Consider the following 12,512-nt stretch of genomic DNA (forward strand, 5'->3'; position numbering starts at 1 on the left):
CATTAAATATTAATGTTTACAGTTTCTTTTTTAAGAAACAAAATTGCATTAATGTTTTAAGTAACCGTTTTTTAAACCAAATTAATTCAATATGTTTACTGCATTTTTTTATTGGACATGGTGTTATGTTATTTTATTGTTATATGCTATTGGACATGATGTATGTTAATGATAATAAATAAAGATATTAAAGGTACACTATGTAACTTTTGGAACTCAAGCGTATAATAAACAAACCGCATGAGTCTTGTATCGGTGCTACTTCTCATTTTTTATGTAGATATGACTGGTCAGGCAGGTACTGGGCTACTCCGCTAAGTAGAAATAGTCTAAAATAGTCCGAATAAACGCTTATTATATGCGTACTGTAGTGATTCAGGATAAGACAAAAACACAGACTGTAAGATGGATTCTTGATGTACTCACTCCTTAAATACTTTTGTAAATTTAGTCGTGTCAAATCGATTCATTCAGATTAATCGCAACATAATGTTTGTGTTTACATAATGTGTGTGTGTGTAGCATAGACTGTAAAAAAGATGTGCAAAAAATGTGTGTTGGCTATATTATTATTATTATTATATTAATATAATTATATTTATTATTATAATTATATAATTATATTACAATATAATTATATATATTATATGTTATTATATAATACACACACACGCATATATATATATATATATAAAATTTACGGCTCCAAATAAATCAGTGAATCATTGTTCAGTTTGATCAAATGATTCACACTGAATCACCAACTGATTCAACCCATTTGACGTATTCATTCACCTGTTCTGTAAATTGTAATGCAACGGTGTGTTAATAATGCCATGTTGTTTGTACATTACTAACTGGTTAATAAATAAAAAAAAAATGACGTATTCATTTAAAAGAACCGACTCAAAAAAGTCCTTTCGCTATTTTACCATTTCAGCTTAATGAAAAAACTTTAAGCTCTTTTATAACAACTAAAATGTCCAAATATTTTAAACAGTATTTTAAAATAAATTAGTAAAGATGTTTTAAACAAATATGCTAGTGACTTTTAAGTTGTCTTGGTACGCTGCGACAGACTGTCGCAAACGGGCTCCCAGTTCCTTACGACACTTGTAAATTAGATGCCGTAAAGTGATTTGTCTGTACACATGGGTGAGTTGTAAAACGTGTTTCGACGTTTTGTTAAAGAATAACGAAATTTCCTCTTATTCATGATGAGAACTGTTCCGATATGTAAAAATATATGTATGTAACATTTCTTAAACTACTTGCCTGTCGTTATTTTTAGGTTATTGTAGTCAAAGGTGTCATTCAGACACACGGAATTCTCGATTGATCGTGATTAAATTTTGTATGCATTCCAGCCTCCAGAATAAAACACAATTGTAAAACCAATGATCTGACAAGTTTATCAACCTTTTGCAGTCCAGTATGGAGGCTAAACCGAGAAAGAAGTCATTTACGCCTAGAGAGGGAAAGAAAACATCATTCAAGTCGAAAGGTAACTTCTCTTTACATCATTATTTTTTATAGTATGTGGTAAGATCTCCACCTAAACTTCATATTCAAGTTTGCAATGGTATTGTAAAGAATCCACAATACAACAGGCCTACACTGACAAAATCTCCGACAACTGACATATTCTTACAGTGCATTAATATGAGTGTTCACCTTCATAAGGTAAACCTGGAGGAAAACCACAAGGCAAACGGCCATTCAAACCTCACAACGCAGACAAAGCAAAGGGTTTTAAAAAATCAGGTGGAGATGGAGGACCAAAGAAATTCAACAGAAAACCAACAGATGGACAGTTCACAAAGAAAAGAAAATACCCTGGAGATAGAAGCAAACAGGAGGAAGGTACAAATGTCAAAGTATTTCTATGATTGTTTTACCTGGCTGGGAATAGCTGTAACTGTTTTGATGTTATGTGATTTTTGGTGTGAATTAATGTTTTTTTCAAAGGCTCTGAAGGGAAGAAACCTAAATGGGATGAATTCAAACAGAAGAAGAAAGAGTTAAAGCAGAATCGTCAACAGAACGATAAAAAGGACAGTTACCAGATTGTAAACCGAGCCAAACAAGTGTGGGAAATTGTAAGACGGTAAGTGTTTATGGATATTACATGCAAGAATTTTGTTTATACTATAGGTTTTTCTTCAATCATGAGCATTTTAGCCCTGTTGACACGTATAAAAAAATAATAATAAAATTTGGGTAATATATAAATGCATATAAACAGATGTATATGCATCATAGTGCAATTTTGCCTTTATTTTGAACAGTCATTTTCATCACATCTCAAATCACAGTTCATTCTGGTGGAATCAATAATTGTGTGTCCTAAATACATGCATTTAAATAATATTATTGCAGAATTTGTCAAAATTACAGCTTAATCTGAAATGATTAATGATGCTTTTGACTGGTTATCTCTTTGGTAACCAAGTACACTAACTTTAGAAAAAAATGTATGGACAAAATTTATGTAAATTGTTTTGACGGTAAATATTGAAATGGCTTGTATATGGTTCTCTTAGTAAAGATTGTCTTTAGCATTAAAGTATTATACTGTATGTGCATAATAAAATGATTTCAAGAAACGTGACCTTTTTAAAACCAAAAGAAGTTAGTTTTAATAAATATCAAAAGCCTGGGACATAAGTGCAAAGGCTGAAGAAACACTCATATCTGTGTGTTTTGTGGAAATACAGGAAAGATTGTGACAAACAAAAGAGGACCAAACTGATGAAAGAACTACAGGATCTTGTGAAGGGAAAAATTAAAACGGTACGTAAAGACTCTTCTTTGAGCTGAACAGTCATTTTGTGGAATTACATTACAGTATTTTTTGAAATTGTGGTTGTCTTTTTTTGCTAGATTGCATTTGCTCATGATTCCACACGAGTGCTTCAGTGTTTTATTCAGTTTGGCAGTGAGAAGCAGAGGCAGGAGGTCTTTGATGAACTCAAAGGTTGGTCTTCCCATCAGTGTAATGAACTGCATGTGTTTATGTGAAGTGATCGTCTCTCATCACCCTTCTCTACCCTGATGCTTTGCTTTCTAGAGCATATTGTGGATTTGAGTAAATCGAAATATGCCAGAAACATTGTGAAGAAGTTTCTAATGTATGGGTAAGTCACATCCATTTTCATGAATCACTTTATCTGTTGGGTTCAGAAAAAGTAAATTATAATGCAGTTACTTTTACAGAATTGTATGAATCACATTCTTTATTCACAAGTGTTTGCTATGTTTGTCTATAGGCTCAGTCCAGAATGATAGACAATGTTTTTATGATGCATTCAAATAAGAGTCGTTTCATAATAAACTAATTTCTGGTGTAGGAGTAAACAGCAGGTGGGGGAAGTGATGTTGGCTTTTAAGGGGAAGGTCAGACAGATGCTCAGGCACTCAGAGGCGTCTTCAGTTGTTGAGTATGCTTACAACGATAAGGCCATCCTCTCCCAGAGACTCATGCTCACTGAGGAACTCTATGGAAACATATTCCAAGTCTGCAAGGTACATGTGCTATCCGCTCTCAGATATCTAAAAGCTTCATGTAAATAGATAGATCAGTGTGATTGTTGTCCATAAAAATGAAAACATTTGCTTCTTTTTTTTTGTCAGTCCTCAGTTTGTCCTACATTAGAGAAGGTATTGGAAGCAAATCCAGAGAAAATGGAGGGCATCATGGATGAAATGAAGCAGATCCTCACACCAATGGCACAGAAGTGAGTTACTCTTAAAGCTTAAAGCTGACATGTAGGGATGGGCAGTATGACCAAAATATACCAAAATATAAGGAACCAATTTTTTTTTTGTTGTTTGTTTATTTTTAATTGCTTTTTTAAAATTGTCCATTTATCTATGTGCACATGGTAGAATGTGAACAAATGAATAATTCTTGCATTTCTGCAAAAACAGCCTCACATTACGTAACACCTGAATTAAAAACTAAATTAAATTAAAATAAAATTGAAATAAAATAAAATTATTAGATGAAAAACATAAACTAAAATTAGAAATGTTGTCAATATATTATCAATCCTTCTTCCAAAATGTGTTCTCATCTGATTCACTATGTTAAGTGTTTATATTTTAGACCTGTCGGGATTGTTTTCACAGGAAATTGTGTACATGCGTCACTGGCCTGTGCATGTCTCATAATATGTTTGCATATCTCACACCCAAATAGGGGCAAATTTGACAAGCTATAATAAATGATCAAAAAACTGTGAGCTGAAACTTCACAGACACATTCGGGGGACACCAGAGACTTAAAGGAAAACTCGTCTTTTTTTTGGAAAAAAGGCTCATTTTCCAACTCCCCTAGAGTTAAACAGTTGAGTTTTACCATTTTTGAATCCATTCAGCCGATCTCCGGGTCAACCATGGAGACATTTGTGAGAGACGCTGCATAATATAATTGTGTTTGCTCCACCCATGGTAAGACAGCAAAGTTCCTTGATTATTATGCCAGAATGAGAGTATAGTTCCTTGCCATATCGGCCTAGAAAATCACAACTTTTCATTTTCTGTCAGTCTTGGTACACAATGTAACTACAGAAGAGTCAAGTTTTAAATAGTTTTAAAAAAATATTGAAACTTTTTGGTCATTTTAGAGCGAGATGCTAACGGTCTAATCAGATTCAATGAACTATGCTAAAAGTGGTACCGCCAGACCTGGAGATTGGCTGAATGGATTCGAAACCGGTAGAACTCAACTGTTTAACTCTAGAGGAGTTGGAAAATGAGCCTATTTTCAAAAAAGTCGAGTGTTCTTTTAAATTACATCTTGTAACCACTAGGGGGCCAAAAGTTACATGGTGAACCTTTTTAAAATAAAAATAAATGAAAGCTAAATAAAACTGAAAACAAATAAAAATGACAAGCACATAACATTACTAAAACTTAAGTTAAAATTAAAATGAAAAAATTAAAATAAAAGCTAATTCAAAATATAGTATATATTTTTTTAAAAATACTAAAATAACACCGAGCTATCATAAACCACTTGTCAGTTTACTATCATACAGTTTATACTGCCCATCTGTACTGGCATGTGATGATAGAGTCTTATCTTAGTACTTTATTTCTGAGTGAATTGATGCATTACATTCCCTCCACAGAGAGGCCGTCATTAAACATTCATTGGTCCACAAAGTTTTTCTGGACTTCTTTGAGCATGCTCCCGCCAAACAGAGAACAGTGAGTGTTGTGCCCAGTTTGACTAAAGATCTTATTACCGTCTGCTGTCTGTACTCATGTCTGTTGTGGGGTGTCCTTTCAGGAGATGATCGAGTCCATCAGAGAAGCGGTCGTGTACATGGCACACACACATGATGGAGCCAGAGTGACCATGCACTGTTTATGGCACGGCACACCAAAGGTCCAAAGCACTTCTTAAAACACCATATTAGACAGTTCATGATTGCTAGTGTTTGCTTTTAGACTGACATGTTTTTGTCTCTGCTCTTTTTCAGGACCGCAAAGTTATAGTAAAAACAATGAAATCATACATTGCAAAGTTTGCAATGGTAAGCCGCCTTTGTTTTCTGTGCAATCTATGAATGTGTAAATAAGTATGCATTATATTTCACCCCAAAATCAGTGTGTGTGTGTGTGTGTATATAACATTTTATATATAATAAATATATATATATATTTATATATATATATACATATACTAAATATATATTTGTATATATATATATTTGTTACTTTTAAGAAAATTATCATTTCTGTTTTAATTTGATTTTCGGGGGGAAAGATGACCTGGACACATTTGTATTAGTTTTTTTTTTTTTTTTTTTTTGAGTCCATTAAATTTTTCAAAGAAATAAAAATGACTTTTATTCATTTTCAGGGTGAATATGCTCATCTTGTCTTATTGGCTGCATTCGATTGCATTGACGACACCAAGTTGGTTAAACAAATTATTATCTCAGTAAGTGTGTTTTAGTTGGATATTATTTCTTTATTGGCAGTTTTTCGGGGGGGGTTTCCCCAATATTTTAATGATTTAATATTGTTAATAGTATGTGTTTTCCTGTCTTCTTTTGCTCTCAGGAAATGATTAGTTCCTTATCTGACATAATCAGCAATAAGCATGGTAAAAAAGTGCTGCTTTACCTCCTGAGCCCAAGAGACCCCGCACACCTCTTACCCGAGATCATTCAGGTGCTTGAGAAAGGTGACGGCAATGCACACAGGTATGTCATATGAGAAAATGTCAACTTTTCTATGAATGTGTACAGCATTTGAATCATCAGTGTCAGATGGACAATAAAGAAGAATGAAGAAATGCACCACTCAAATGCTGAAGCATATTGTTTTTTTTCCCTCTTTCAGTAAGAAGGATGTAGCCATCAGGAGGAAGGAGCTGCTGGAAGCCGTGTCCCCTCCTCTGCTGACGCACCTGTGTGAAAACACTCAGTCTATGGTGATGGATAAAGCAAGCTGTGTGGCTGTGAGTGACATTCTGGGGTCCGCCATTGGAGATCTCAGACCTGCCATGGAGGCTGTGGCGGCTCTGGCAGCCGGGCCTCTCATACCAGGTGGAGAAGATGGCCAGGTAACTAATGTTTTGCAGTACTGTGAGTAATACCAGTATTAATATGTGACTTTGGATCAACCATCATCATTCATATTTTTAAAATGAATAAAAAAATTGTTGTAGTTTGTCTTTAAATCCTTTTTTCTTTATTTAAAATTGGCATGGTGCGGAAGTTGCACTAGTCTTTTGTTTCCTATTGTGACGTATATCTGAGTGAGACAGCTTCTGGAACAAGAACAAAATAGGGCGGGACTTGATTTTGTCCATGGGGAATTGATTGGATGGTTGTGGTTTGCTATTGGTGGATCTCACGCCAGTAAACACATCAGATGAAACATGTAGCATTGATTTCGTTTTTTAATTAATATTTTGGTAACAATTAGGTACCATTTATTGACATTACTTAACTATAACACTTACAACTTTTCTGATTTTAGTAAATGTATTAGTATCTATTCATATTATGCAATGGACGTGAATTAACATGAACAGTTGTATTTAACTAAAATTAACAAAGATTACATAAATACTATAAAAAAAAAATTATATATGTACTTATTGTTAGTTAATGCATGAACTAACATATACTAATGGGACCTTATTGTAAAGTTACCTTTTTTTTTTTTTTTTTTTCCTCAATGGAAACATTTGGAAACTGAACCATTACAGGGCTCAGGTATAAAACATTTTGGATTATTTTTAGGGTAATGGTTTGATTATTCTGTTTCCTGTAGCTGCATATGGCAGAACACCCTGCTGGTCACCTGGTGTTGAAATGGTTGATCGAGCAGGATGCTAAGATGAAGGAGGCAGCAAGAGAGGGCAAGTACAAAATGTCTCAAACCCTGACACACTCACAGCTTTGGGCTAAAAAGCTTGCTGGGAATTTTGACGATACTTTTGGGTTTCCTTTTCTATTCTTAGAAGTAATTTGTCTATGTAAGCCTACTAATAAAAACAAAGTGAGCAGTTTTACATGAAAACAAATGTTTTACTGGTGTGCCCTGCCTTATTTTGGTCCACAGAGCGTTTTTCCAGGATTCTTCTGGAGAAGGTGGGGTTAGAGAACCTCAAGACATGGGCTTCAGTCAACCGTGGTGCCATTGTTCTTTGTTGGTAAGTTTATGACCGTCACAAATGACCAGATCTATAAATAACAAAATACACTCCCTTTTGTGTGAATTGCTTTTGAATTGGTGGGCGTAAGCATACCACAGCCATTGTTCTTTGAGCGTTGGTTAAATATGCTGAATGTATATACAGAAGAACATGCCTGTACATTCATTCATGTTTAAAGCCTCTGCTTCACAAAGCCTTCAAAAGTGCTTATCCTATGACATCCCAAGCTCTCTATCACAGCAAATTTGCTGCTTTTCTATCATGCGGTCGATTATTAGCTGGAGGAATTCCCTGCAGTGAGCTTTGGGTTAAGCACATCTTCCACAGTCCTGCTTCATTATTCCATGCTGTTGTCTATATGCTAATAAAGGGCTAAACTGTGGCTCCCAGCTGCCACTGAGGCCGGCAAACCTTTGAGTTACACCCCGCAAAGGATTATGGGTTCTTTCCACTCCCTGTCTCAGCCTCAGTCGTTGTGCATGACCTCTTATAATCTGCCTAAGACTTTAAGCAGTGAGAGATTTGTTTCTTTATATTCTCTGCTTGGACTGTTTGTTTATTCTGATGTCACTTCTTTTTCCACCAATCACATTTCACAAATTTGAAGCCCATGCTGCATGCAGAAACACTTAATCTATGAATGGATCTTTGCATTGGTTGCATTTGATTGAAGTTTCAGCTGCTTAATTTGGTTTTGTGTTTCCATAGCCTTCTCCACAGTGCAGATGAAAGTGTTGCTGAAGAAGTGAAAGTTATGCTGAAATCCATCCTTCCTGAACTACAGAAGGTCCAGAACTCTAAAGGAGTTGAGGTTCTGCTAGAAAAACTGGCTTAAAGAAAGAGATTGATCTCCCAAATCAATGTTTTGTTTTTTCTTTCTTCTGGATTTTTAATTGTGAATTTATATGCTGATGTATGTAAATACAATATACACAAGAATACCTGGGCCTGTTTGAGTTTTTATTATCATTATTTTTTTTTAATCTCATGAAACCAATCAAGAACATGTCCAAGTCATTTCATCCAAAAATCAGTGGATGTTTCCCCCGCATTGAGACGTTTTCTTAAGAATTGAGCAAAGGATACTGTAATGTGTAAAGAAATATATTTACATCCTAATTATATTTATTGCACTAAATTTAATATATACTGATTAAAAACAATTGTCAAGAACAGGTGATTTCACTTCTTTATTATGATCATTTCAGGAGAAAATAGAGATTTCTGTGTAAAATATAAATTTTTTATATATATATTAGTAGCTTTAGCTTTGAGTATGGAGGCATGTGTGCTTGAAAATTAATTTTGTTTCCCTGCTCTACTTCCATCTGTCCTTGGGACTTCAATGATCCCCAAGGATTAATCTTTCAAGGATTATCAATGTTTGCATGAGCATGCTTTTCAGATTTAATTACATTCTAGTTCTCTGCATTCTTATAGACGTCCCAATGGCCACTCTTTTATTAAGTCAGCAAATTTTTGTAATTGTAAGTCACATACAATGCCTAGCTATTGTAGTGAGGATGTCTGCTCTGAATTCATTTTAACAGGTTAACCTCTATAAATTGGTTGTAAGTCATAAAATAGCCCTGCCAATACAGCAGTTAACCTTTTATGAGATCTTTTTCCAATCTGCCCAGCTCAGAGTGCTTCCAGAGGGAAACTAGTTGATATAAATCATAAATCGGCTTTTCTTGATTGACACTTACACAAATGCCTGTACAATACTGTAAAAAGTACTGATGCTGAGCTTGTGCTTGGCCAGATGTTAAAACCTTCAAATGATTATATGAAGCAGTTTGTCGACACTGGATTATTTGTCTCAGCATTGCCCTTAGCCCATATATAAAAATAAATAAAACATTTTTAGCATTTTTTTTCTTACTATTACTTATGGCACAGTAAAAAATGTTTTTTAAAAGTTGATCACTGACCGTTAAATTGGTGCTACAAAAAGTTATTAACTGCATCACTACCTGCCTAAATGCATTGATTCAGCATAAAAATAGCTTAAAAGGTGTATAGTACAAAAGTTTTTCCAATATAAATGTATCCCATTAGCACAAACAACATGGTTAGCGGTTTGCAATGGCTAATTTGTTTGAAGACATTTACTTAGATGTGCTGGTTGGTTTTAATTTTTTGTTGTCCATGAGTTAAAAATCAGTCAGTGGGAGGAAAGAGTTGGTCACCCTAAAAACATTCTGTAACAGTCTTTGCAGCCCTTTTCACAAACCTCACTTTCCCACGATTCTTTATATTAGAGGTGTATTCATAGGCTTTCAGCTTTGAATAGTAGTCTGAGAATTTATTGAACAGGATGGAGATTGGCATGCCGTTGAGAATAATTCCAAACGAGATGCACGCAAATGCAAAAATCCTGCCCAGATGAGTCTCCGGAAACATATCGCCATAGCCCACAGTGGAGATGCTCACCTGTGGAATAAATGTACAAGGAATACTTGAATGTGCAGTAAAATGACAGATGAACCACAATCTTTTGAGGTTTGAAAAATCAGTAACAAATTTTTAAAATGCCATAAACGTCATTAGAGCTAAATAGAACTAGGGTTAAGAAGAGCAGTTGAGGATTACACAGAGTGGGCAAGCAACACATTAATGACAGACAGTTTAAAAGTAGTTCAGAAAGTACAGAAAATAGTTCCACTTGGACTTACAACTGGAGGAAGCATTTAATAGCATTATAACACAAATGTAGTCTGGCTCTGTCAGTACTCTATACAAAAAAGTACTGATGATATTACCATGTTTTTTGGACGTGTACCATGAATATACCATCATAATGTTACACGTATTTCGGTGCACTATATGTACATCCTATTGTAAATGGATAATCATTCAGCACTATGGTATATATTAAAGAATCATTGCATCATCACCCATTACCATCCCTTCACCATGGTACCACAGTACTTTTTATACCAGACACAAACGTGAAAAAAACATGTACTTACAGCTGCCCACCACCAAGCATGTGGAATGCTGGTGAAGTTTGTGTGATGTACATCATGCTCCACAGTATACACCATGGCAGAGAAGGTGAAAATTCCCATCGCAATGAAAAGGAAAAGACATCCCACTTGTTGGTAACATTGCCGGAGCGTGAAGCCGAAGGCTCGAAGTCCAGTAGAGTGACGCGCTAGTTTTAGGATACGAAATATTCTCATAAGTCTCATGATGCGGAGAACTTGCCCCACTTTACCAACCCGTCCTACAGTCTCGATATCGCTACCATGTCTCCCCTGGTGTTCACTTTCAAAACTCTCTAGGATCATCTGAATATATAATGGAAGGATTGCAATCAGGTCCACAGCATTCAGCACGCTTTTTCCAAAGTGTTTGAGGTCAGGTGTGGACACAAGCCGGAGCAGATATTCCATGGTAAAAAAAGCAATGCAGAAAGTCTCAACATACTCACAGTAGGTCTTCCCACTCAGCTGGCCAGCGGTCGACTTATACTGCATTTCCTCTACTGTATTGAGTGTCATAGCCACAAGGGATACCAGCACAAAGAAACTGGATGCTACTGCCATTAACTTGGCTATGACCGATGAGAAGGGCTTCTCCATCAAGTTCCAAATGAGGAAACGTGTATGACCAAAAGCCATATCCTGGAACAGGTCCTCATGTTCCTCAGTTTCCACCTCTGCCTCAAGTTCCCTTTGCACCTTCAGCTGTTCATTAAGTTCATCTTGCCGTTCCTCGAATGAAATACGGCAGCAGCGATGAGTGTTCTTGATACGAACACCCCAGTAGTTGATCTCCTCCAAGAAATTGCGTGGGCACAATTCATCTTTAATCCAGAGAACTCCAGTCCTATAGAAGTTAAAGATGCTGTGGAAGACGTCTGGATCCCTGTCAAAGAAAAACTCATTATTCTGGACAGTGTAATCATCACAGAGGTCAAGTTTCCTGTTGTGGTCCGTATACGTTGCAAGACGGCCAATTCTTGTCTTGGGATATTTTGCTGCTACCCTGTAAGAGATCTGGTAGACCTTGCCTCCTACGTTAATGTTGAGCATGTAGTTCTTAGTTGGAGAGGACATTTTACTAGGGGTGGACAGCAGTCTATCCTCTTCATCGTCTTCATACTCTGCGTAGATGTCATAAATATCCTTACTCAATTCCTGCATCGAATTCCATGGTTTCACCCAGTTGTTCTGGCCAAAAGGAAGCTCAGAGTCCTCTGGATCCTTGGGAGCAGGGGCTGTGACCCCAAGTTTATAGTTGGGGAAAAGGCTTTGCCTCCTGCCTTTAAGCTTGATCATGGTGCTAACGTCCTCTCAGCCTGGCAGATGCACGTTACTGGAGGTATAGAGGCATTACATAGCTCTAATACCTCTGAGTCAGACCCCTGAGCAACTGCAGGAAGCAGAACAGACTAATGTTGCTGACAGAGAGGATCTGAGTGCTTAAAGGTTTAAATACTATGATCCTCTTCCAGACTTTCTCTATCAACCATGATGTCTTTCATTTGCCATACATTCACCAATCTCCAACAGAATGAGGATATTACACCATGTTTATAAACTACAGAAATAGAGGTCATCTTCTTTCGTACCCTGCACCAGACAGAGCTCTGGACGGATATCAGACCACATTCTAAACATCTCCTTAGGAATCAGTGAGAAGTTCACATCAGACTGAACATTCCAAAAACTTACAGTAACCACAAAATCAAAATGGACTATTCTTATACACTTTTTTTTTTTTTTTACTGGAATATTGCGGTTCATTTTAAATAATTTATCCTTGCACATTTTTTAAAATTCCTATGCCCTCATAATCTTTAATCAAAATAACTTCCCCT

The 12,512-nt window shown here is 36.0% G+C and overlaps 2 protein-coding genes across 3 annotated transcripts; one reads left to right on the forward strand and one right to left on the reverse strand.

Moving 5' to 3' along the window:
• The first annotated feature begins 1,092 nt into the window (after window positions 1-1,092).
• pum3 (pumilio RNA-binding family member 3) lies at window positions 1,093-8,778 on the forward strand. Of its 2 annotated transcripts, none has more exons than XM_067395691.1 (18): window positions 1,093-1,155; window positions 1,429-1,504; window positions 1,684-1,863; window positions 1,969-2,107; window positions 2,718-2,793; window positions 2,884-2,977; window positions 3,071-3,137; window positions 3,351-3,525; window positions 3,634-3,737; window positions 5,136-5,214; window positions 5,297-5,395; window positions 5,490-5,543; window positions 5,873-5,953; window positions 6,076-6,218; window positions 6,358-6,580; window positions 7,297-7,384; window positions 7,588-7,678; window positions 8,390-8,778. In XM_067395691.1, exons 2-18 carry the CDS (start codon window positions 1,435-1,437, stop codon window positions 8,514-8,516), a joined length of 1,890 nt encoding a protein of 629 aa, XP_067251792.1. In that variant the 5' UTR covers window positions 1,093-1,155; window positions 1,429-1,434; the 3' UTR covers window positions 8,517-8,778. The 2 variants fall into 2 exon arrangements, with proteins under 2 accessions (XP_067251792.1, XP_067251793.1); XM_067395692.1 differs by having other exon boundaries at window positions 1,153-1,248.
• A 1,036-nt stretch (window positions 8,779-9,814) lies between these two features.
• kcnv2a (potassium channel, subfamily V, member 2a) lies at window positions 9,815-11,970 on the reverse strand. The gene is made up of 2 exons (XM_067395693.1): window positions 10,657-11,970; window positions 9,815-10,117 (listed from the first exon to the last, which is right to left on the reverse strand). The coding sequence occupies exons 1-2, from the start codon at window positions 11,968-11,970 to the stop codon at window positions 9,875-9,877; spliced, it is 1,557 nt and encodes a 518-aa protein (XP_067251794.1). The 3' UTR covers window positions 9,815-9,874.
• Window positions 11,971-12,512: the final 542 nt, after the last annotated feature.

This window comes from Chanodichthys erythropterus, chromosome 10 (genome assembly GCF_024489055.1).
Source record: "Chanodichthys erythropterus isolate Z2021 chromosome 10, ASM2448905v1, whole genome shotgun sequence".
Taxonomy (NCBI): domain Eukaryota; kingdom Metazoa; phylum Chordata; class Actinopteri; order Cypriniformes; family Xenocyprididae; genus Chanodichthys; species Chanodichthys erythropterus.